The sequence below is a fragment of the Thamnophis sirtalis genome, unplaced genomic scaffold, assembly GCF_051295495.1.
Source record: "Thamnophis sirtalis isolate CommonGarterSnake01/CBP01778 unplaced genomic scaffold, rThaSir2_p1.2 scaffold_6, whole genome shotgun sequence".
In the NCBI taxonomy this organism is placed as follows: domain Eukaryota; kingdom Metazoa; phylum Chordata; class Lepidosauria; order Squamata; family Natricidae; genus Thamnophis; species Thamnophis sirtalis.
The window spans coordinates 118,202,468-118,228,036 of NW_028261386.1; the positions used below are offsets into that span (position 1 = coordinate 118,202,468).

Sequence of the window (25,569 nt, forward strand, 5' to 3'; positions counted from 1 at the left end):
GTACAATTGATGTACTTGTTGCCTTGATGAAACATAATGTGTAATTTACCTTATACCTAGGAAAAAAAAATTCTGATCACTGGAAATCTGTTCATATAAGTATTACTTCATCTGGAAATGCCAAACATACTCTTTGTTCTTACTGCACGGAGTCTTTTCTCATTTTAATAACAGCAGGGGCATGAATAGATTAAAACAGTACTATGAACATTAAGGGAGAGATTACTTAAATTGAATGTAATCATAATTGTAATATTAATGTATGGATTTTTAAAAAAATACATTTTTACATTGGCTGACTAGAGGACTTTATGATTCTTTAAAAAAATTAAAACATGCCCTGAGCAGGTCTGAAGAAATAATTCTGAAGAAAGTTATGAGTTGCTTTTAAGAAAAATTCAGGCTAGTAACATAAACTTTGAAGGACGAACTAGGTTTTATGAGAAACCGAATTCTGACCACTAACCTTCAGCATTCAGAACCTCTAATATGTAATGTGTTTTGTGTCTTATGCCTCTCCTTTATATTATTAGGCATGAGAAGAAAGTGGAAGTGTGGTAGGCATTGGTTAACATTACAGGGAGGAAGGGTCTAGTATGAAGACCTCAAGTTTTGTGTCCATTTTAGTGTATAGGTCCCTGCTGTGTTACCGATCTAATTCTACAGAGAACAAATTGCCAGATTTTTTATTGAATATGTATTTAAGTATGCAAATAACTTTTGTAGAGATTAACATTTGTGCTATTAATAATGTTTAATATATACCCATTCTGGTTTCAATTTGTTTTCAAACTAATAACGTCTTCTTTCAAAAAATGTACTTTGGCATAATGTACAACCTATAGTAGCATGGAAGTTGTCTTTTGCACAGTTCTTTTATGCATTAAGTGGGATGGATGACAAATAAATTTAACGAACTAACAAATAAATAGCATATCCATGCAAATAATTGATTCAAAGAAGAAGAAGAAGAAAACTCTGGAAATACCCCTTGAGCTCTTTATCAGTTGCTTTTTCTAATGCTGCTTGGTTTAAAATATATCTTTTCATTATATTTTTAGGCTCCCAGTAGTCTTATGGAGACTCTTGAACAGCATCTAAATACTTTGGAAGGAAAGAAACCTGGGAACAAGTATGAAGAGATTTTATAGATTGATCTAAAGAGGTAGTGGGGAGAGAATCCGTGTATAAGTTTGAGCATTGCTTGGTGAAGTTTTTGGCTCCTTATTAGAAAAAGCATTGAGCGTTCATTATGCTATAGTAAACACAAAACAGCATCTCAACTGGTTGTTGTAATAAGTCACATGTATCTCTCTGTTCCTGAACTTCTCATTGCCTAGTGATAACTTTATTGCTTGCCACTTATTGAAGGAATATTAGCAACATAGAGCTTCTCTATTGTCTATACCCATGATGGCGAATGTATGGCATGCGTGCCACAGGTGGCACGCAGCGCCCTCTCTGTGGGCACACGAGCTGTCACCCCAGTTCAGCTCCACTGCACATGCACGCACACCTCCTGTTGGCCAGCTGGTCATCGGGTCTCTGCCGTGTGGCGGGTGGGGCACGTGTGGAGGACCATGTATGCATGTGCGGGGGTGCATGGAGAGTGTTGGGCACATGCATAGGGGGTGGGGGGCATGTGCAGGGGACATGTGTGCATTGCATTTTGGGGGTTTGGGAGCACCTGCATGCATTTGCGCACACGCACTTTGGACACTCAGTCCAGAAAAGGTTAGCCATCACTGATCTATACACATACTTCTTCATACGAACACATCGTCCCCAGTCTTCCTTTCAGAATGGGTGGTACATATATGTATTGTGAGACTATTGCTTACCTATTGGTATGAAATACCGTATATTAATTGGTTTTTCCTGGACAGCAAAAATGGCATAACAGTCATGTTTCCAGCTGATGAAAGAAGCTGTAATGGAGAGAAACAGAGTAGATGTGTGCTAATACATGTAATATATTTGACCATGTAGGATTACTGTTCTGACCCCCCTCTTTGCTCGTTCAGAAACGACAGCCACACACAGCTTGCAAAGGAATGTCTTTATCAGTCCCGGCTCAAGCTGGCTGCAAGCCCAAAATAAACATAGATAAACGGCTCTTACAAAAAGTCTTCACTCAAACTAAATACCAAACAGAGTTGCGTGAATCCAGACACTTAGCTAAAGGCTTCTCTCAATGGTTACACACGGACGGAGAACGTTGACTTCTGCAACTAAGGCGTGGCACCATCAGTCTTTTATCCACAGGAGGAGATCCTTAACGAGTCACAGCTGCTTGTTATCTTCTCCTGTGAGCATCCTGAAACCACTCACAGGAGATTTCTGTGTCAAACTGATAGCAGCTCCAAAGGCTCCTACCGAGCCACAACAGATTACAACTGTAAATATTTACAATTATTATAAATGAGTAAAACAGATAGAAATTTGTAGCTTGTATCACTAGGTTCCTTCAATCACACAGTGCACTATGAACTTTGCTCTGTCACTTGGTACAGTAAAGAAACTAGATGCGTTTATGAGATTATACAAAAATTAATACAGAATGTTGCTTCCTTTTCATCTCTGCATTTTTTGCAAATTCCAAAATCAGTTACATAATGTTAATTCAAAATGGGATATCCAAGATCTGGCCTTTGTGTTGCACAGAAATTGTTGTAAAAGTAGAATATGTCTGAATATTATAGGTAGCCTAATACAGCCCAGTTCAGTTTAACCAAGATTGTAATCCTAATTAAGTAAGGCCAAGAGAACTCAACAGAATTTCCTCCTGAATATACATAGTACAAATAACCACTTTTTAAGCTAACATATAACATTTCTTGTGTTCTACTCTAAGCAGACTTTTTTTAATGGTCTACATTTTATCATCCAACGTTAGTAGTGATTGGAAGAAATTAAAATAGACTGGCATTAACTGATCTTGTTTTTCTGTATCCCTCTTTTTTATTTGCATAATGGATCTTTTGCCATTTAGTGATGGGTAAGTAAACTTAACACAGTAATGTGTATGCCTGTGTGTATTTTGGATCAGTCTCTTTAATGAAAGCTTATATTTTATGAATATTAGTTTCTTACCAGTAATTGGCATGCTGTTTTGGATCTCTGGAAAATGAAATGCCTGTGAAGCACAATGGTAATTTTCATGTTTATAGTATTTATGAAAATATAATTTCTGTTCTAAATAGATAATTAACTGTAAACTCATACTGTTAGGTAAATCGTTACATGACTTACCGCCTCACTGATTCTATTTAGCTCCTTGCAGTAAATCATAAAAAGATTAATCTCCTGTAATGCTTTCAGGATGTGATAAGAACCCACATTTAATCTTTTTAACCAAACTATTCAAAATCAAAGGGAAGTTAAATATATATATATATTTTAAAGATTTGGGTAACAAGTATTGATTTATTTTTGTTTGGAGGTGATAAGAATCTAATTTATGGGTTGGATTTAGGGCAAGGTTTAGATATACATATAGAAGGGATGGACAGTTTAGAAATATAAGATTAAATTATATAGATATGAATATATATAGTACTACATGTATAATATTATATAAAACTACACAATTCACAGAATTGAAAAATATATTTTTATACAGCTTATAGCTACAAAATTATTAATTTACTTTAAAATATAGCCATATCAAGATAGATAGTGTTAGCTAAGCTAAATTAATATTTGGACGATAGACTAAAGCAGGGATAGTCAACATTTTTAGACCTACCACCCACTTTTGTATCTCTGTTAGTAGTAAAATTTTCTAACCACCCACTGGTTCCATAGTAATAGTGATTTATAAAGTAGGGAAGTCAATTAAATTAAAAAAAGGAAAGTGCTTCAGTATCAGACAAAACCCCTACCGCCCACCATGAAAGCTGGAACGCCCACAAGTGGGCGGTAGGGACCAGGTTGACTACCACTGGATTAAAGCAACAGGAAGGTAAGAGTAAGAACTAAAAAAACTGGGGGGGAAAACAGCAGCAGCAAACTCATTCTGTACTGTTGCCAAAAATGCTTCTTGTTGATGAAGTTACTAGGAATGAATCTGTACATGTAAGGGACTTTAAAAAAAAAAAACCGTAGCTCTACTTGTAACAAAACGTATAATTAAAAATGAAAACCTCGCTAATAAATTCTGAGAATACGGTATATCTTACCATCACCATTTGCAGTTAAACAAAATAACTTAAAAGTGTTGTGATGACCTTGCCTCACTGTTTCAGTTAGGGCAATATTTTTTAACAAAAGAGCAGGGATGAGATTAAGGTTCAAAATACATATTTAACTCACCTTTTTCTGATTTGACGTGCAATAATTATCAACAATTTCTATTTGTCCTATTCCTTTTGTCTTTTTATCATTTTCATGGGCACTTTAACTTATATCGTGATTTGCCATGAAATCCAAACAGATCAATTAATTTCACATTTTAACCATGTTATATTTGATTTAAAGTGAAATTATTACAGAACATTTTAAATCTTTTCTTCCATTTAAAAAAAAGAGCAATGAAAAACGGTTTAGGAAGGAACAAGTTGTCCCTATTGTTAATATGTTTTCACATCTGTTTTTAAAATGAAACATTTGTTTTACAATTGATTTTGATTGATTTTTGATTTTATTATATTTATATGCTGCCCTTTTCCCCCGAAGGGGACTCAGGCAATTGCACAGGCAATTACAATTGTTTAAAATCATATTTATGCAGTCTGCCAGATTTTTCTGTAAGTTTACAATTACCAAATAAAGTCCGTTTCTGAATCATATTTTCTTAATTTAATTCTTCTAGATCTGGTGCTGGTTCTCCCTTGGGCAAGGTAATCTAAAAATTGATATTAGTAGTTGAATCTTCAATTAAGTATGTAAACTGGAAATGTCTTGTGTTTCATAAGAATGTATAAAATTGATATTTGATCTCTTCTATTTTACATCCTACACACCTATATTACCTTTCATTTCTATGTGAAAAATATTACGCAAGTTGATCTCTTTCCACCGTGACTTCTTTCCAGAGGATTACACTACAGAATCAAACATGTATCCATAGGAAATCAGTTGTCCTTTAGCCCCAGTGATATAGATGTGATTTCAGTGGCACCAAAGGGAGAATAGCTTCCCTGAATCCAAACCTTAAGTAATATAGGTAGTCTTTGATTCATGATCTTTTGGTCAGCATGAGTTCCAGGTTACAACAGCACTGAATGAATGGTGATTACAATTAGTCGGCAAGGTTCTGGGCATCTTGGCCTACCCACAGTCATGAAATTACAAGATGGCACTTACATCAGATTGCTAAGCACCTGAAATCATGGGACCATCATATGCAACCTTCCATGCCAGCTTCTCCAGAAAGTCAGTGGGGAAGCCAGTTGGGAAGATTGCAAGTTGCTGGTGTATAGCAATAGCAATAGCAGTTAGACTTATATACCGCTTCATAGGGCTTTCAGCCCTCTCTAAGCGGTTTACAGAGTCAGCATATCGCCCCCAACAACAATCCGGCTCCTCATTTTACCCACCTCGGAAGGATGGAAGGCTGAGTCAACCCTGAGCCGGTGAGATTTGAACAGCCGAACTGCAGAACTGCAGTCAGCTGAAGTAGCCTGCAGTGCTGCATTTAACCACTGCGCCACCTCGGCTCTTAGATCTGTAGATCTCACTCCACCAGTGCTTCATCTACATCCCCTCTGCATTCACACTGTGTTAGGCATGTGTAGAGCAATGTACCCTCCTGATCATATGCAGCACCCTTGCACACCTTCTCCGACACTCTCAAAAGTAAGTTACAAGGACTGCATGACGAGTGAATTTACAACCAGCAATCATGTTTTAAAGGGGAAAATGTATAATGATGGATTTAATCACACTATGCTGTCTTGTCTTTCAACAGCATAACCTAAGAATTTAGCCTGCTGTGTTTTAGGAAATTGAAAATAAGTAGCTGGTGAAATGAGTATTACTAACTGCATCAGAAGTGCACATGATACAACTAAGAAATCTGCCTTGGATGTGCACATATTATTGTGTAGCGAACACGTTCTCACAACGTGCCAATCCATATTGGGATTTGGTTTAGTGTGAAGCAGGACTTGGACTACAGCGGTCATAGAGTTGTGTTCTGTAGTCATCACAGAACAGAGTTGCTTCTTTGTCAGGCGAAGGGGGGAAATTAGCTTTTCTTTGCCTTATGCGTGACAATTTCGAACCCAATCCAAAGAAAATCACTGGGCTAGAATAGGTGGATGACTTTGAGCAATGGATATATTTTTCTGTGGTTTTTGTAATTGTTCTTCCTGACAGCTATTTTGTAATAACGCTCGTGATTTGTTTTTTCACGTTACAAATGTACCCTTTTTTAAGTAACTTCCATGCTCATAAGTTCTTCTGACATCCTATTGGACACGTTGAAGGTTATATTTTTAAAGGGTTTTTAAAAATTCATTCTACATGAGGTTTCATGCATGATTTAACTTTGAAAATAATTGAATGGAAAATGTTCCTGCTGTGAAGCAAAAATGTGAAACCTAGTGGTTTCTTGGACATTGCCTAGTTACTATAGATTTCGAATTTGACAGCTTTGAGGTTGCTGGCGGAGGCTGCTTTGGCAGTAGAATTTTTAAATAAGGTTGGAAATACTTCTCAGGATTAAATCTAAGACTGCCTTCCCACTAATAGATTTTATGATGATTTCATAGCAGAGTCTTTGTATAAAAAAACCTGTGCTGTCTTTTATCAACACTGTGCAATTTTCCTAACAGACAAATATAGATGCAGAAGTATATTTAGTATTGAAATCCCTAGAGTGGTCTCAGTAACAGACAAAACAAAAGCTGAATAATTTTAAAGAGTTGAAATCCAATACAAACAAAAAATTCAACAAGAATAATCAGCATTTCAAAGGTTTAAATGAAAGTATTTTAATTTCTTTCCTAAAGGCAAAGCAAAAGTTAGTGTTTTATAGCTCTGATATGATGGTTGAAGGTTACTACCATATCCTGAAAAAAGAGACTTCTGAAATTAGATGAAAGATCTATGGTACTCACCATAGGTAATATAGGGCACAAAAGCCTGTCTTACTATGTTTTATTCAACATTCCAGAATCAAAGATCCTATTGCTGTCCATCAGTTGCCTGACAAACTGTCATAGTAAACAGTCTACATTTCAGAGTTGTCACTGCCTTCATAATTAACTGCATGCAAATTTCTGTCCAAAATATTTTACAGGGCGGGGCATAACCTTTTCCTAGGGGGTCACAGCAACACTTGTAATAACAACACAAATAATTCATACACCATTCGAAAGCCCATCAAAAACTGAGTTTATTGACACGATTTAATAGTCAGTATGACCACCATTAGCCCTTCGAACAGCATTCAAACGAGGTGGATAAGAACACAACAAATCTTCAAACAGTCATTATTTTGCAATTCTAGGGCGGGGCATAACCTTTTCCTAGGGGGTCACAGCAAGATCGACAGCAGTTTACAACTTCCGCGACACCTCATTTTAAAGCCCATAAAAAACTGAATTGAATGAGCTATTAAATGTTAAATTTGCTTTAAGAATGGCTGGAAAATTCGATTCGGAAGAACAAAGGATCATTGACAGAATAAAATGCATTGCCTTTCGAGAGGCACCTCGTTTGAATGCTGTTCGAAGGGCTAATGGTGGTCATACTGACTATTAAATCGTGTCAATAAACTCAGTTTTTGATGGGCTTTCGAATGGTGTATGAATTATTTGTGTTGTTATTACAAGTGTTGCTGTGACCCCCTAGGAAAAGGTTATGCCCCGCCCTGTATATTAATATCACTTTTATAAAATCCATGGGATTATCCAACTTTTAATGTATACACTGAATACATTTTTTTTCCAGAAAAGATCTCAGCCGGACTTGAATTTTATAATAGCTACTATGATAAAGCCAACTTTTAAAATGGACTTAGTTTTGAAGCCTTTAAATAAGGCATTTATTGTACAGAGATTTATACTCTATGCAAACTCACCCTCCGTCAGGAATGTACTGTTTTTCTTTTAATGGGTAAAATGTATGTGAACTCTTACAGCAAAGGAGCATTCTTGATAGAAAGATATACTGCTAGTATCTTTTCCTACGTGGATCTTGACAAGATGCCAATTTTTGTGCTGGCCAGTAAATTTGAGATCTTACTTAATCATTGCTCCCCAGATAATGCTGAGTTGTGAGCGAAAATTCAAGGATGTGTTCAGAGCAGCCTTTTTGAAATGCTTTTCATGCTGTAATTCCTGTTTTGGCTCTTGATTCTTTAATATTATCCTATGTCCTCTGTTCCTTAAGGGCTATCCAAAATAATGAAACAATTTTAAAATGGGATGGGTTTTATAAAGCTAATTTACAATACAATAGCAGAGTTGGAAGGGACCTTGGACGTCTTCTAGTCCAATCCCCTGCTTAGGCAGGAAATCCTATACTGTTTCAGACAAATGGCTATCCAACATCTTCTTAAAGACTTCCAGTGTTGGGGCATTCACAACTTCTGGAGGCAAGCTATTCCAGCGATTAATTGTTCTAACTGTCAGGAAATTTCTCCTCAGTTCTAAGTTGCTTCTCTCCTTGATTAGTTTCCACCCATTGCTTCTTGTTCTACCCTCAGGTTTAGAAGTTTATGAAGTTTTGAAGTTTAGACATACTGATTAAATAGTATTCATTTAATTCAGACTTCATTTTGTGATATTACTGGAATTTTTGAGAGAGCCTGTGCAAGCTTGGAACCTTCCTATAAAAATAGGGATACATTAGCTTTTTTGTTCACTGTTAAAATCTGCATATATATGCAGGCTTTCCTTCCATCTGAGGAAGGAAAGCTAAGTATTAGCTTGCTGGGAAGTGGATCTAAAGAATGTGCCTTCCTTGTATCCTACAGACTTTTAACTCATCTCTTTTACTGGTCTTCATCCTGCTTTCAACCTGCTTTCAACCTGCTTCACAAGAAATTACTAAAGATATAATATTAGAAGGAGTATTTAGTGAACTTCTCCCCCCTCCCAATTCACATTTATTCTTTAAATAAATTTAAAAGGCAGATGTAACTAAGTCAGCTTAATGATATGTAAGTACAATGTGACATATAAAATTGCATATTTTTTGTTAAACAATGCTAAACAGATGCAGTATTCCTGGTATCAACCTGGAAAAGGGGAGTAGGGAGTACCAAATACCAGTAATTAACAGAAATGGTTACTATTTTAGAAAGACTTATTTTATGATGATTGCATGATGAATGTTTCTTTAGCTTTCCATTTAACAGGAAATCAAATAGATCTAGTTTATGTTATTTTTTTATTTTTTTGTAAACTTCCCAGAGTCACTGAGAGTGGGTGGATGGCCATATAGATTTTATTAAATGAATAAAATAAATGTGGTATGTCCTAACCAACTGTTCTTTTTCCAGTCTTCTCCAGCCACAACGGTTACATCTCCCAATTCTACCCCAGCAAAAAGTATTGATACATCTCCACCAGTTGATCTTTTTGCAACATCTTCAACGACGGCTCCAATCAGGTTAGTTTGGTTGCAAATGCAATACTTACTTTTAAAATAATTGGCACAGGTATTCCTCGATTTAAAACAGTTTAGTAACCATTCAAAATTACAAGGGCATTGATAAAAGTGACTTATAACCATTTTTCATAGTAATGACCTTTTACATCATCCCCATGATCACGTAATCTAAATTCAGACACTTGGCAACTGGCTCATATTTATGACCATTGCAGTGTCCCGAGGTCATGTGTTACCACTTGTGACCTTCTGACAAACAAAGTCAATGGGGAAAGCAGATTCACATAACAAGTGTTACTATGTTAACAACTGCAATGAGCAGTTAGCTCACTTAGCAACTGTGGCAAGAAAGGTCATAAAATGGGACAAAACTCACTTAACAAATATCTCACTTAACAACTGAAATTTTGGACTCCATTGTGGTTGCTACTTACAAGATGTTCTAAAGTGTGTTTATTCTTGTGTTTCTGTTAAATTTCTTCGATGATAGAAGACAAAGTTTTTATAAAGACATCAAAGTATAGCCAGCCGAACAAACAGGTTTTAAGATAGTTTCTATCCTTGGGCTGTGAGACTTTTAAATACAACCACAATCACTCCATGCACACGCTAGTTTTTTTTCTTCTTCTTTCTTTCTTTGTTTCTGTTATAATTTTGCACCAATGAGGTTAGAACCAATTTCGTTGTATTTAAGTACAATGACAATAAAGAGTATACTTATACTTATAAATGCATTGCAGACAAAAGCCAAAACATGTATGTGCAACTTCAATGTACAAATCATAATCATCCTCAAAACTTAAGGTTTCTTTTTCAGGGGGGGAAAAAAGATCGCAACAGTACCTTATTCCTACAAAATGTCCCACAAATTCTTTTTGCCTGAAAATTTTGTGGCATGTGGATTAATAATGAGTAAATAAGCTTTATCGATCTAGAAATTGTGACTTTTGAAGCCTAACTTATCTGGAAAACATTGTGATATAAGATCACAACAATTTGTACAGTTCTAATTATGTTCTTGAATATGCCATTATTTTTGTTTTAATTCTTGCACATGAATTCATTGGATTTCAAAATTAGTTTTGTGACATTTATTCAAATCCTTTTTGATATTTCTCTCTTTCAACAGTGCTTCCAAGCCCTCCAGTGATCTTCTAGATCTTCAACCAGACTTCACATCTGGCACTGCACAAGCAGCTTCAGCAGCCCCCACTAGTGGAACAACTTCATGGGGAGGTAAAACCTTTATGATTTTAGTTCTCTAAAAGTTAATTTCAGAATAAAGCTGGAATGCTGACCATGCTTTCTTAATCCATCTTCATATGTCTAAGACTATTTGTGCTGATTAGAGCAATTTTGTAAATTGGACTTTCTCGGTCATTCAGACCTCCAGATGTGTCAGACTACATTCCTACTTACCACCAGTGGTGAAATCTAATTCCCCCCCCATTGGTTCTGAGGGCGTGGCTTGGCGGGTATCTCATGTGACTGGGTGGGTGTGGCCAATTTTTTTTCACTTTTTAAAGCATTTTTTTCCTGCCAATTCGGGTGAAAAAAATGCTTTAAAAAGTGGGGCAGGGGAGCTTCTGACAATCGTGCAGCTCACAGCTGATCCGTGCGATCGTCGGAAGCTCTTTTTTTCCACTTTTTAAAGCATTTTTTTCCTGCTTATTTGCCTGAACTGGAATGCCATTATAAAGAATTTTAAAGTTTCACCTTTACAGCATATTTTAATTTCAGAATAATATTTTTGAATACAATTTGTACTGACGTTATTCCGTTGTATGTTTCAAACAAATGTATCCTGGAGGTTTTGTTTCAGGAATCAGCCTATGGTTGAATCTAAAGAAATTCTGAAATGTGATTCTCATTTTACATTTCATTGGCCTATAATCAAAGCACTATTATCTTAATTCTGTTGGGTTTAATTTTCTCCTTCTACAGAAGGAATTTGACATTTAAAATTTGAATGTTTTAAATTGCCATTTTAAATACAGGAGATTGGAAACTACAGTGGGTACTGTTGGAAGTCAGAGCATTTTTTAATATCTATTGAGAGTATAAAACCAACAGGACACACAGATTTTAGTAATTTAAAAATAGCAATTTAAATTATATAATGTTTTTCTTGACGAGTGGCATTAAAACTTTCTAACAATTTGCAAAAGTGCAACCTTGTCTGTTGTAGCAAACAATCACAGGTATTATGGGTTAACTTTTCTAATGCTGTCTTTCACTATACCCAAGAGTGGCACTCCAGGTTATGTGGCATACACCTGCCATTATTCTCTAACAGAAAAAAAGAGACTTGGACAACTCAACAAGGATTGCTTTTTGGCCTTTAGGTTATAAGGTCACATGTAATCGGGTGGGCTGCTATGGGTTCACCCGGGTTTGGGAGAACCTGTAGCTAACGTTATGGCTGGTTTGAAGAACCACCAAATCCCATCCTTGACTTGCCCTGCCCTGCCCCTCCCACCCTCACAGGAGTCTCCACACAACCCATTTTGGATGTGGGGTAAGTGCAGAGGCTCAGGAAGTGGGGAAAAATGGGCCTCCTGAAAGTTTCGGAAGGCCAGAAACATCCTCCGGGCACAGGGGAGACAGTTTTCGCCTTCCCAGAGGCTTGAGGAAAGCCTCTGGAGCCTGAGGAAGACAAAAACGTCCCATCTCTTCCCCCCCCCTCCACTGTGGTGTTGGAGACCGACTAGGACATGCTCACTATGGCCACATCCACCCAGCAACCGGGCAGAGAACCCGTTGCTGAATTTTTTTAAAAAAAGTTTTTTTTATTTTTTGTTCTCTATATATACATTCTTCTTTTTTTACATTCATAATTCTAATACATTTGTCATTCCATTTATAGAATTGTAATATTCCATTTGGGTTGTTTTGTTTACCATCCCTTGCCTATTTTGACACCACCTTCTTCTCCTTTCCTTTTCTCCCTTCCTACCTTCTCTACTTCCTTCCTTCCTCTTTTCCCTTCCTTCTTCCCTTACCTCTCCCCTCCTCCTCTCTTCCTCTTCCCCTTCCTACCCTCTCTCCTTCTCTCCTTCTCCCTTCCATTGTCCTGTCCTCCTCATTATCTTCCTTCCCTCCTCCTCTCCTCTCATTTCTTCCATTCTCTCCCTCTCTCCCTTCTCTACTTTCTTCTTTCCTCCTCTCCTTTCCCTTCCTTCTTCCCTTATCTCTCCCCTACTTCTCTCTACCTCTTCCCCTTCTTCCCCTTTCTTCTTCTCTTCTTCCCCTTCCATCTTCCTCTCCTCACCTTCTCTCTTCCTTCCCTCCTTTTCCTCTCTTCCTCTCTTCCTTTCTTTTTCTATTGCTGCAGGTGTCTCTTCCAGCTTTTAACTTCTATTTTCTTGGGGTAGTATTTCTGCAAACCCCAAAATCTTTGTATATCATTTCTTTTTTTTTTTAAGAATCTTTTTCTTTTTTGGTCAGACAAAAACAGACAACAAATAACATATAGAACTTTCTTCAATCACGTATAGCATGTCGTTTGGTTGTAAAGTTTTTGTGCATCACTTCCATAGTCCTCACTTTCAAATGTATGTAAAACCACAAATTATCAACTCATTTCAAACAAATTCTCATATCATCAATCCAGTTTAGTATATAAAAATTATTATAATTATTAAACATTCATTTGACTATAAATTGATTTTACATCCTTTTGTATGAAATAGCCTAAATTTGAGGTAAAACTATATAATAGCATTCCATTCAATAACATTTCATCTTTCTAACATATTCTAAATAAAAAATTGATTATATTTAATAACAAATACTTTTAAGTCTCCTCTCGTAGACCTCATTTGCAGTTTGTATAAAATTTCATATCCTCAAACTAGTACCAATATATGTATTATTATCAATATTACTCATTTATATGACTATATATAATCTCTAAATTTAACTAAGTTGGACTTAATTTTTATTATAAACTTTCATTACATCAACCTGTATCTTTCCAGTAGTAGTGCAGTTTTATATCTCTTGTCATTTGTGGAATTAATATTCTGGTTGTTTTCTTAGTGAGTCTTTTATGGACTTCTTTTCACAGCTTGTTGCTCATTGTATATCTTATGAGCACTCGAAACCCTCCATCTGTTCCTTTCATCAACTTATCTTTGGTTATCACCAATGTTTCAGTCAAGATTTTTCTCCTTCCATGAAATTTTCTCTTTTTTCTTCTTCTGTACTTTGATGTCTAAAGTAGAGTTCCAGTCCACCTATTTCCCCTTTCCATAATCTACTCTTACTATTTCCAACCACAGTCAGTATGCTGTCAGTATCCACAATTTTCTTATCTCTTTGTTCCTTTTTTCCTTCAATTTTTGGAACTCTGTCCTCAACTTTCTTTTTTTGATAAATATTCTCAATTTTTCCATCTCTTTTTGTTGTTCTTTGTTCTGCATCATTCATTCTCATCTCAATTTTCTCTGTTATTATTAATATCTTTTGAATTTTAAACATAATCATTTGCAATATTAATGTTTCTTTTTCATGTTGAGCCATCCTTCCAACTTATAAACACTGCCACTATAGCATTTGAGGCTTTTATTGTATTCCAAACAAGTTCATTATAATCTTTCAAGTCAAACTTTGCCTTCATTGCAAAAACTCCAAAACAGCAGCTGAATAAACAAACCGTGCTCTTTCCACTATCACTCTCAATAAACAAGCTGAAAGGAACTCCGTTGATCAAAGAGCAGAAAGAAAATACAATGATTCAGCCTCCAGTCTTAAAGTGGCAGTGTTACTTTTTTTCTCTGCTATTACAGCCCTTTTTAAATAGACTTATGGAGAAAAATTCTTAATAAAAAAACAATCCAATCAAACGTTGTAGAAAAGTATATATAGAAAAAGTAAAAAATAAAAAGTAGAAGAAAAACTGAGCCTTCCAATTTAAAAAATAGGAAACATTTGCAGAACTTCCATTCGTAAAAAGAATTAAAAAAAGGATAACACACTAAGTTTAATGTAGCTTAATTTCGCCGCTTGTTTTCTTTTGTCTTCAATTTTAATTTACTTTTAATTTTCTTTGGGTAGTCTCTTTTCTAATAATAAAATTTCCTCACCAATCTGATACACTATTCTCTTCCATTTTCTTTCCGTTCCGGAGCTGTCCCAACTTCAGCAGCTTCAGGGCTGGGTTTCTGTCATTAGGAAAAAGAGCTTCTCCTAGATCAATCAGAGATTTTGCGGTGTCCCTAAGATCAGCAGGACGTACTCTTCTCTATAACCGTCTCTTCGGGACGGTTTAGGTCCAAAAGGACCGCCCAGCGGTAGAAATAGAGACTGTGATTTTGGAGCTCCAAGATCGCATGCGACGTCAGCTCTATCCTTTCCCCATTGCTGAAATTTTTGAAGCCCACCCCTGCATGTAATGTATACATATAAACAATTAGGTTGCTCTCTCTTTTGCTACTTCAATTGGTTCCCAAATCTTCATAGTGGTAAAGCTAGTTCTATCCTAGAGGTAATCTTAATGTCATTGCATTTGTTTAATATGTGTGTTGGCAGTGCTAGAAAAAGGGAAAGAAAATAAATGTATTGTCAGCTGCATGCTTTCTTCTATGCATCGGCTCTCTCAGGAGGTCAAATATAAAGAGAAATCCCATCTATGTCCCATCCTAGGGAACAAGGCAGATAGATCTTTCCTTTCTGGGACTTAATGAAGTATTGTTTTCGCTATCTTTTTCCTTCCCCAGTTTGCCGTATCAAAGCAAGAATTGTTTAGTACATCCGCATATATCTGAATTGTCTCAAGAGTCTTTCCAGGAAGGATGAGGGGAAATTTATTTTTAATCCTATACCTACATCAACACTGCTCCAACAGTGAAGGAAGGGATTATATTCCTGCAGAATCTATTTTTTTTTATTATTTTGGCAATGATAGAAAATGCAGTATTTTCACTAGAAACAAGTACTGCTCAAACTGGGATAGTTTAACAGAACAATTAACTTTCTGTATTTGTTCTGTAAAGCTATTTTTAGAGAGAACCAGGGCTTTTTGTCAGGATTGATAAAAAATGTGGCTTTTCCATAGTTTCTAAAGGACAGCACTGCATTTAATGTTTAAAAACTGTAATTTAGGGAAATTGCTATTGATGATAGTGATACGTGATGAATTAGCTAATTACTGCCAAAAGATTTTCATGATCATAATGCACAAAATCCATCAACTGATAATAACAAATGGGGGTAATATTGAGGTAAGCAGTAGCACAGAAGCAATAATCTACTCACCCTCACTTAGCAAGATTTTTTTCCCTTAAAGTGCCTGAGAGGCAGAACTGCAGCAATCAAGCCAACCAACAAGTTCAAATGTAGCTTGGCAGCAAAATGCATTAAAGAACTGTGTATCTTTAGTACATAAGAGCATGAATGGAGGACATGTGCATGCAATCACACATAGACATCAGAGCCATCAAATCAACCAGCCAACCAAAACCTATGCTGGTTTGCTGAGCTTGGGCCTATGTTTGTCCTGTCGATTACAACACGGAATTTTGGAGGGCCACTAAAGATGAAAATTCACTTACCTTTTAAAGGCATCGTGAATTCAACCTTGAGCCAGACAGAAGAACATGATTATGCAACCAGTTGGCAGGACTAAACTTGTACAACAGATGGATAGAAGGACATTTTTTTCAGAATACGCACACAAACAAAATCTGTTTTGTTTCAGAAAATATTTTTGAGAAATAGCCGTAGCTTTCTTCTAGGCCAGTAGGGTCTCAACCTTCCTAATGCCGCGACCCTTTAATACAGTTCCTCATGTTGTGGTGGCCCCCAGCCATAAAATTATTTTATGTTTTCTGTATTTTTTTGAAAACATGTGTTTTCCGATGGTCTTAGGCGACCCCTGTGAAAGGGTCGTTCGACCCCCCAAAGGGGTCCCGGCCCACAGGTTGAGAACCACTGTTCTAGGCCATTAGAATGTGACCTGCAAGAGAGAGTGTATCCAATGTTTGTCCATGTGAGTTGCTGGCCACAACATTGCTTTTACACAGCCGCATGTGTATATACCATTAGCTTCCCCTTTTGACCCAACTGCAAATACAGGTAATCCTCGGCTTCCAACAGTTCATTTAGTGACCGTTTAAAGTTACCACGGCGCTGACAAAAATGACTCATGACCATTTTTCACACTTACAACCATTGCAGCATTCCCCATTGTCACATGATCAAAATTCAGATGCTTGGCAACTGACTCATATTTATGACAGTTTCAGTGTCCCCAGGTCACATGATCTCCTTTTGCGACCTTGTGGCAAGCAAAGTCAATGGGAAATCCAGATTCACTTAACAACCATGTTACTAACTTAACGGCAGTGATTCACTTAACAACTGTGGAGAGAAAGGTTGCAAAAGGAGGCAAATTTCACTTAACAACTGTCTCACTTAGCAACATAAATGTTGGGCTCAATTGCGGTCATAACTCGAGGACTACCTGTATGACTGGGTGTAGAAGGAGCAGCATTGGCTTAGGCTACAGGTGAAGGTTATGAGAGAGGAGGGCAGGGTTTGAAGAGGATTGCAAATGAATCGTATAGCAATTTCAGGAAATCTCATACACTATGGATATCAGGTGTTCTTCAGATGAAAGTCATATGCTTTCTAGGTGAGTCAATGACTAGCTCCAGGTGAGTTGGCATAAAAAGACAGGACTTGTTTCCTATTGTCCATATCTGGACAGGCAAGACAAGGGGACTAATCCTCAATTTCTTTCCCATTTTAGCTCAGGAAAATTCCAAAGTAAAAGAGTCAGGTTCTAGATGCCACTAACAGGGGTGAATCATGTCACCTGCAGAGGTGGGTTTCACATAGGCTTATCACCAGTTTGCTGTGAGCGTGCACGCCTTCCGTGCATGCGCTTTGCTTGCGCACACGGCTTGGAAATATGGCTAAATAGGATGGCATAGAGCCGGGGTGGAAGGGTGGGCCCTTCGCCTGAACCGGTTCAAACCGGCTGAATACCACCTCTGGTTTCCTGCCCAGACAGAACTCTTTTCCTCAAGACTCTGCTTGTGAGTGAGAAGTATGTATTGCTGAGAAACATTGCCAAGTCTGACCAGAACCTGACATTGTCTACCCAAGGACTGGAGTCTATCTTCTTCTTTCCCCTGTTTACTCAGTTAGCATGATATGGAATATTCTGGGCTGCCTATCAAACCATCAAATAATATCTTTCTCTGGAGATGGGCCATACATACTACCCAGAACAAGATTGGCATATTTGGGCAATGTCATCACAAATCCTATACCAGAATTAAGGCTCTGGCTGCTCTTGTTACTGATGAGTATCTTCTTCCTAGGCACAGTCTTAGTTAACATCAATTGGATAATTTCTGGAACAAGGAGAGTTTTCCAGACAACAATTGTTGGAAGCACAGAATGGGCAATGAGACGGTTTCTGTAAATCCCAAGCTGCCTCCCTTGCTTCACTATATTTGCTTGATTGCATTTTGGGTCTCCCTTCCAAATTGACAAATAAGCTTACCATTTTTTTTCACTCTTGACCTGGAAGGGTTAAGAATGATAGAACAGCTATTAAGGCAATTTTTGCTCACCTCTGCAGCTTCAAAGGTGGGGAAAGTCTTTTTCTATTTATCAGTGGATGGATGACGCGCTTTTATAAAATTCAGGAAACCTGTGTAATAAAAACATACTTTGGTGTCATTGCTCATTACAAGCAAATTATAAATCCACTATTAGAATTGTTAATTTGCATTCACTCAGAGATGTTTAATTCTAAACTTTTTAAACTGCCTTGCTTCTGTGATTTCTAAAATCAATATTTAAAAGCACATATCTCTGCGGATTTTGTTACCAGTTAGATTGTGAAGTGTTGTGCCATTTCTTCAAGCAGTTTCAGGTTCAGGGTGTTCAAAAAACTAATAACTACAGTATTTGCCAAGCATATCAAGTTAACTCTTGCCGTCAACAATAGTTTGTAGTTGAATAAGGCTGTGCCAGAGATGGGTTGAGATAAGCCTTAGTCACTTAAGTCTTTGTTTCTAGGTGCTTTGGAAAAGGAAAAGTGACAGCATCATGTAAAAGGTATTGCATGCCAATACCTGTGACATATCTGGACTTAGAGGAGAGTCCTGCTGATTCGAAATAGCCCAAAATTGGCAGAGAGTGTCTGCTAGGAAGCATGCATGTTGACTTTCTTAACCCTCTTTATTTCTTTATAATGCTGTCTTTTAATGGACATGTTACAGACCTCCTGGGAGAGGGTGAGTAATGCTTGATTTCTAAGCAGTTTTTCCAGCTGAAATGTTTAAATATTCAATTAGACTAGGCCTGTCTCTCTTCAATTTATTTTACTGTGCAATCTAGTGTTATTTTGGCCTTTTCTGCTTACTGTTCCTGTTTGATCTTCCTGTATGGACGCATGTAGACAGTTTGGCTGGATTTTCCAGTGTTACCTCTGAACCACAGATTTCAGATCCATTTGCACCAGAACCCATCCTAGCTCCTCCTGTTGCAACTGCTGACACAGCCACTACTTCTGCAACTACCACCGGTGCTGCTCCTGCGGCCGCGGCTGCTGAGGTGGATCTCTTTGGAGGTTAGTTAGCTCACTTATTCGCTACCACTTTCTCGACTGAAACACGGGGAGGATGGAGGAAACACTTATCGATTTGGGTAACTTTCTTCACTTCACCTACAGAATTAATAAAAATTCTTGAAAAGAGACCCGGCGTGCACGTTACCTCCTGCAAAACTGATTCTGGGAAGTAATCTTCATAGGAACGTGGGTGGAATGAATTTATCTATCATAAATGTGTTATATTAAGTAGCATAAATCTCTTTCCTTGCACATAGCAATGGGTTTGAGACCTGTAGAAGAGTTTAATCTTTTTTTCTGCTCTCTTATAATCTTATGGGTGGTCCCTTGTTCTGAAGCTGTATTCAACCTGACTTGGAAGCGCCAATTAGTACTCCAAATGTAATACCTCGGGGGTGTCAAACTCACGGCATCACGGCAGCATCACATGACATATTGGGACTTTTCCTCCCTTCGATAAACCGGGCAGAGGCGTACCCAGCACGTGACGCATCTGGGCCACGTGTTTGATACCCCTGTATTAATTATACCCTCTGAAGCAAATTGAACTTTGGATAATTAAGCTAGCTATAAATATTGTATGGTAGGGGTGTCAAACTCACAGCGTCACGTTGTCATGTGACATATGACTATTCCCCCTTCACTAAACTGGGGGTAGGCGTGGCCAGCATGTAACGCATCTGGCCCGCAGTCTGCAAGTTTGACACCCTTGTTGTACAGGTTTCTTTCTCTGAATGGGGGAAATAGATCTATTGGTATTGCTGCACTTATCTTTATTAATCATGTTATGCCAAACTGGGGAGGAGAAGTTGGCCCTTGTCTTGCCTTATTTGATAAATTATAGTCTGTAGAATAATACAATTTGACGAGATAAAAGTTTTTCAGGAGTAAAAGTACGTACTGTAAAACAAACATAACAATTGATTTAGTGATTCTTCAGGTAAACAAAATGTTTCCAATATAACAGCTGTGAAATTTTATCCCATTTTCAGTATCTGCTTTCAGCATTTCAGTGTGACTTTAGGGTAAAGCTTCCTGTTTACCTTAGCTAAGTAGAGTTCTTGAAATTGAAATGTTCTCCGTTATTGGACAACTGCCATACAGTTTTCTGTAACGTGTTAAGCAAAACAAAATTGCTTAAAAGCTTCATTTATTAGAATTCAAGTTCAGCACGAGAATTTGGCAGACTCCATTTCCTGTTGCTTTTTTTTTTCTTATTACTTTGCTCTTTAATAGATTTTAGGCAGCTTTAACTTGTTCTGTTGCAGATCAGATGCATGTTTATGTCAGCTTTTTAGAATAGGGCAGGAGGATTTTTATTTTCGAGGGTGAATATTTTTAACATTAAATTGTCTGTGTCTTAATAAGCATGTGAGTCTTCCTGTTTCTAGAGAAATTGTAAGTTTGATCTTTCTAGTGGGAAATTGCATGGCAGCGAAACCAACAGCGTCCTGTTTTAATTCTGAATTGTCTTTTCAAACTCCCCACCATCGTGGCTACTTCGGTCTTTCCCCGTTTCTTCTGATCATTTTGCTTAATCTTATTTAAAGCTGCTGGAGTCGGCAGGGTTCGTGGTACTCTACGCAATTAATAGAGAGTGGGGAAATTGGTATAGCGTAGCTTCTACTTTTTTAATAGCTTTAACGTTACTTGGAGGCAGGAGATTTTTCTAGATTTGGATTTAGAAAACCAGACCTAGTCTTTTTCTGTTTCCCACGACTCAATTGACATTTCTAGATGTCTCTAATTGCAGCAAGTGCAAATGCATTATTTTCTCAGCCATGTAGCCCAAGTGAATTGCAGTCTATATTTTTCTCTGCTAGTTGATAAAAAAAGGGGGCATGTTGCGATTAACTCTAAAGGATAGTTTAGCACCGCATAAACAGGCTAGTGAATTTTTATCCCTGAGGATGTCAGAGAGAAAAAAATCAGAATCAATACCCTTATTCAAAGTGACTAGAACTGGTCATTGATAATGTTCTCATGATGTAGTAAAGCTAAGCTTATCCTTAAAATTGCCTTGATGTGTGAGAACTGTGAGATACCTGAGGAAACAGCAATCAGGTCCTTCTGTGGTTTAAGCTACTTGAACTGCCCTGCTATGCCCACTGTGAGAATTTTGCTCTGATGACAAAAATACTCTTGAAGGAGGTGAAAAGAAAGCACTAGTGGCAAGAAGGTAGTCCTACCAAAAGAATCAGTTGTATTAACAACACTGGAAAAGTAGTTCCACCCTAATATATTGTAGAAAAGCCGAGGTGGCGCAGTGGTTAAATGCAGCACTGCAGGCTACTTCAGCTGACTGCAGTTCTGCAGTTCGGCTGTTCAAATCTCACCGGCTCAGGGTTGACTCAGCCTTCCATCCTTCCGAGGTGGGTAAAATGAGGACCCGGATTGTTGTTGGGGGCGATATGCTGACTCTGCAAACCGCATAGAGAGGGCTGAAAGCCCTATGAAGCGGTATATAAGTCTAACTGCTATTGCTATTGCTACTTTCTAACATCCCTGACCCAAAATTAGCCATTATCAAGCCATAAATTCCTGTTTGCTAAGTGGTGAACCAATCATACTTTGCCTCAGTATCTTAACTGGGAATTAGTTTGAACTAGGGTTTATTGACACAAGCAAGAATTAGAAAAGATGCCCCGATTTTGGTTATTTTCAGTTATATTGTATCAAGCAGAAGGTTTCCACCACCACCATCCCACACCCTTCCTAGGGTGTTCCTGAAAAGGAGACTGGGTCTTGATCCAGAGTCTTAATCACACTCTCTTGTGAAATGCTAAAAAGGAGATAAAATTATACCTTTGATGTGTGCAAGAAAAAGTAGGCAATTGGATGACTTCCTACAACCAATACAGTGACATCTTAGGGAGACAAGTTCTTTTTGCACACACCCCAAGCTTGACCAATACCTTGCAAGGGTGTGAATTGCTTTGTGTATCACTTATGCAATTAAATAAGGCCAATAATGTTACCTGAATTATTAGAATGCTATGGATGTAATTACAGTTAGTCCGAGTTAAGAGGAGTTGTAGTGCAAATAACATTTTTTAGTCTACTTCACTTCCCCTGAGGGCAGCACAGTGGCCCTGTGGTTAAGACACTGGGCTTGTTGGCTGGAAAGCTGGCAGACTAAGTTCAAGATCCAAGTGTGATGTGACAGGGTAAGCTCCAATCCTCACACTAGCTCTTGTCAGCTTAGCAGTTCAAAAGCATGCAAATGCAAGTAGATAAATAGGTACCACTTCGATGGAAAGGTAACAGCACGCCATGATAGGTCATTCGTGCTAGCTACATGACCACAGAAATGTCTTCAGAAAGTTTTGGCCTTGAAACAGATATGAGCCCCACTCCCTAAAGTGGGCAACCACTAGTGGAGTAAAATCCGTAGGAACTTCTTTTTAACTTACTTCCCCCATCTTAGAGAATATATAAAGCAATTCGACAGAACAGGAAAAGTTACTGTGTTAAGTGTATTGGTTATTGAATGATTTTGATGTTATTCATTAGGGGTCCTCCCCCCCCTTGGAGGTTACGTATGAATACTGCTCAAGACCCTTATACAAGGAGCATTTCCTGCCATTAGCTTTTCTGCTTACCTTGTGTGTACTTGCAGACTGTCGCAATCATCGTGACCTAATAATAATTACGTGGGTTGAGTTTAGTTTGAAAACTGTTGGTCGTTGCGCAAAACAAACGCAACCTTCACCCTACGAACCCGCATTTTGTTTAAGGGATTTTTTTTTTGTGTGCTATTTAACTTGGTTCTTTTACTATATTTTCTTCTTTTTTTATATTCTTCTTAATTTCTGTTTCTAAACCTGCACTCAAGATGCCTTTGCAGCTTCTCCTGGTGACGCCCCTGCAGCACCTGAAGGGGCAGCAGCACCAGCTACCCCAACCCCCGTAGCAGCAGCTCTTGATGCATGCTCAGGAAATGGTGGGTTCCATCTCATTAGCTCGTCTGTCATCGTTGTGTGTGTCATACTAATTAAAATAAACTTCATGGCAGTATGTTTGTCACTTAAGGATGGGGGGGGAGGGATTTTTTCCTTTAAAAAAAACAAAAACAAAATACATTTCCCCCAGGTATTTGGACAAAAGTTCTAATCGAACAAAATTGTGTCAAGAAAGCATTCCTACATGATTTCGCCAAAGCCTTTTTTAATTGAAAAATGTTAGCAATGCCGAATCTTGCATGTAGCTGATAGAATGGTTCTCCAGTTAGGAACAGATCTTTTCAAAGCACCTTAGTTTAAGTGAGAGAGAAAATGCATGTGGGCACATGAGCACCTATTAGTACAGATGTTAGAGAATCAACAGTTAACAATTAACAAAGCTGTGCCTTTGGTACAGGGGTTGGTTCCAGCAGTCACTACTGCCGGTTTGCTCGTGGCCTTGCGGCCCGTGTGCTTGATGTGTGCTGCATGCGCAGTACAATAAAAATTGTTCTGCACATGTGCAGATGCAAAAAACAAGATGGCCGCACCTATGGCGCCGCCTGGAAAACCGGTTTGGGGGCGTGGCAGGCCTGGGTCACTGCTGATTCCAGCGACCCAGGCCGCCAAACCACTACTGGTTCGGCTGAACCAGCCCAAATCAGTGGGAACCCACTACTGTTTTGACCTCTGTTTTGCATGTATGTATAAATGATGATAAGTGTGTGTGTGTGATTTAATTCACACAGTGTGTGGCTTTTCCTATCTCCTTCCCGGCTGATCCTTTATATATGTGTGTATTCTACCGTTTCCTTTTACAAGACCCCTTTGCCCCATCAGAAGGCAATGCAGAGGCTGCTCCTGAGCTGGATCTCTTTGCTATGAAGCCAGCTGAGACCGGCGTTCCTGTAGTTACCCCTACAACTAGTGCAGCTACTTCCGCAACCAGTCCTACTCCAGTTGCTGCTGTGGCCCCTCCAGTCCCTGCTACAACTGCTGCTACTACTGCTACTGTCACTACTGCTACTACATCTGCTCCTACCACCACTACCACCACCTCTGCTCCTGCTCTAGATATCTTTGGTGGTAACTTACTTAATTCTTTCTTTCTTGCTGATACATTTTTGGGATGAACTAGGTTTTCAGTCTATGGAAACAGTCATTTAAAAAAAAAATTAAACTACGTTATTTTTATTTTTTGAAAAGAAACAAAATTCACAACGTGAAGATACAAAATTAGTAAGACACAATGTATTCTTCATCTAGATTTGTTTGACTCCACACCTGCTGAGGTTCCTGCGCCACCTAAGTCAGATGCAGCTCCTGGCATAGACCTATTTGGGACAGGTAAATATATATAAAAGTACAGCCCTATAATAATGCAAGCTTGTGTTTTAAAATTTCCATTTTATTTGATTGCTGAGCATTTCTTTTCTCAATCATACACATAGCTATCTCCAATCTTCATGTAATTTACAATTCATTTTTCTTTGGCTTCTGCAAGATACTTTTTCTTCTGCAACTACTGGAGCTTCTCCTGGGCCCGAGAATTCTCTCACTGGTGATCTCTTATCAGGTAGGCGCTTTCTCCTTAGACCTAAGTTATTCTCGTGCGGCTTGTCACTTGCCTTCCAAAATACCTGTGAAACATGATCAGTTTTAAACTGCTGAAAAGTTAATAAAGTCAAAACTGAGCTGATCTCTTGAATATTCCCTGAGTCATTTTAGATTACCTTTGGGCAGGGATAGTCAACCCCTGATTCGCAGACCAACATTGGTCCGCGGCCCACTAGGAACCAGTCTGTACAAGTGAGTGAAGTCCCCATCCATACAGGAGTGGGATTCAGGCAGTGTGCAGAACCACTCCTTCCTGGTCCACGGGAAAACCGCCCTGTCCCCCAAAAGGTTGGGGGCCGCTGCCTTTGAAAACATTTACGCCATTATATTTAAAGAGAGACAACTCCCTCTCCCAAATTTTAGATTGTATAAGCCTTGCCCCAAATTCCCACACCAGCATTTGACTTAGATTCTTAGAACATGAGACTGTTAATCATCCTCATAAGATCTTGATAATAAAACATGAAAACATAATTATTTTAATTTAGGAAGGCAATGTGTGCAACTTTCTGCTAAATTTGTAGTGCCAATCCTGTTTACAGACTTCTGTGTGCAGTTCACATTCCAACTTCCTGTTCAAATTATTACTGAAAAATGGACAGAGTCAAAAGCCACCTGGAGAGTTTGTTTATAATCATAACCCAGGAAAAGAAGCTTTATGAGATACATAGTCTTATAGCGCCTTCCCTATTGATAGATTTACCTTGAGATGTAGTTCTAAGTGACAATTACCTGCTTTAATAATAAGCATTTTCAGGCTCTAGGGTCTAGGGACATAATACTGTCCTCCACAGCTTATCTATTTAAAGAAGGATCATGAAGCTTCCATGATCAGGATGTTTTTCATGCTATCCAGAA

General features: G+C 38.1%; 1 protein-coding gene across 1 annotated transcript in view; it reads left to right on the forward strand.

Moving 5' to 3' along the window:
* SNAP91 (synaptosome associated protein 91) overlaps nt 1-25,569 on the forward strand; it is a 98,644-nt gene that overhangs the window by 51,209 nt on the left and 21,866 nt on the right. Inside the window, exons 10-20 of the mRNA XM_087718811.1 lie at nt 1,062-1,132; nt 2,993-2,998; nt 4,814-4,841; nt 9,455-9,564; nt 10,694-10,800; nt 18,804-18,818; nt 18,983-19,153; nt 22,989-23,096; nt 23,917-24,180; nt 24,361-24,441; nt 24,599-24,670. Coding sequence (XP_087574937.1) covers nt 1,062-1,132; nt 2,993-2,998; nt 4,814-4,841; nt 9,455-9,564; nt 10,694-10,800; nt 18,804-18,818; nt 18,983-19,153; nt 22,989-23,096; nt 23,917-24,180; nt 24,361-24,441; nt 24,599-24,670 — 1,033 coding nt within the window. The remainder of the gene's footprint in view (nt 1-1,061; nt 1,133-2,992; nt 2,999-4,813; nt 4,842-9,454; nt 9,565-10,693; nt 10,801-18,803; nt 18,819-18,982; nt 19,154-22,988; nt 23,097-23,916; nt 24,181-24,360; nt 24,442-24,598; nt 24,671-25,569) is intronic.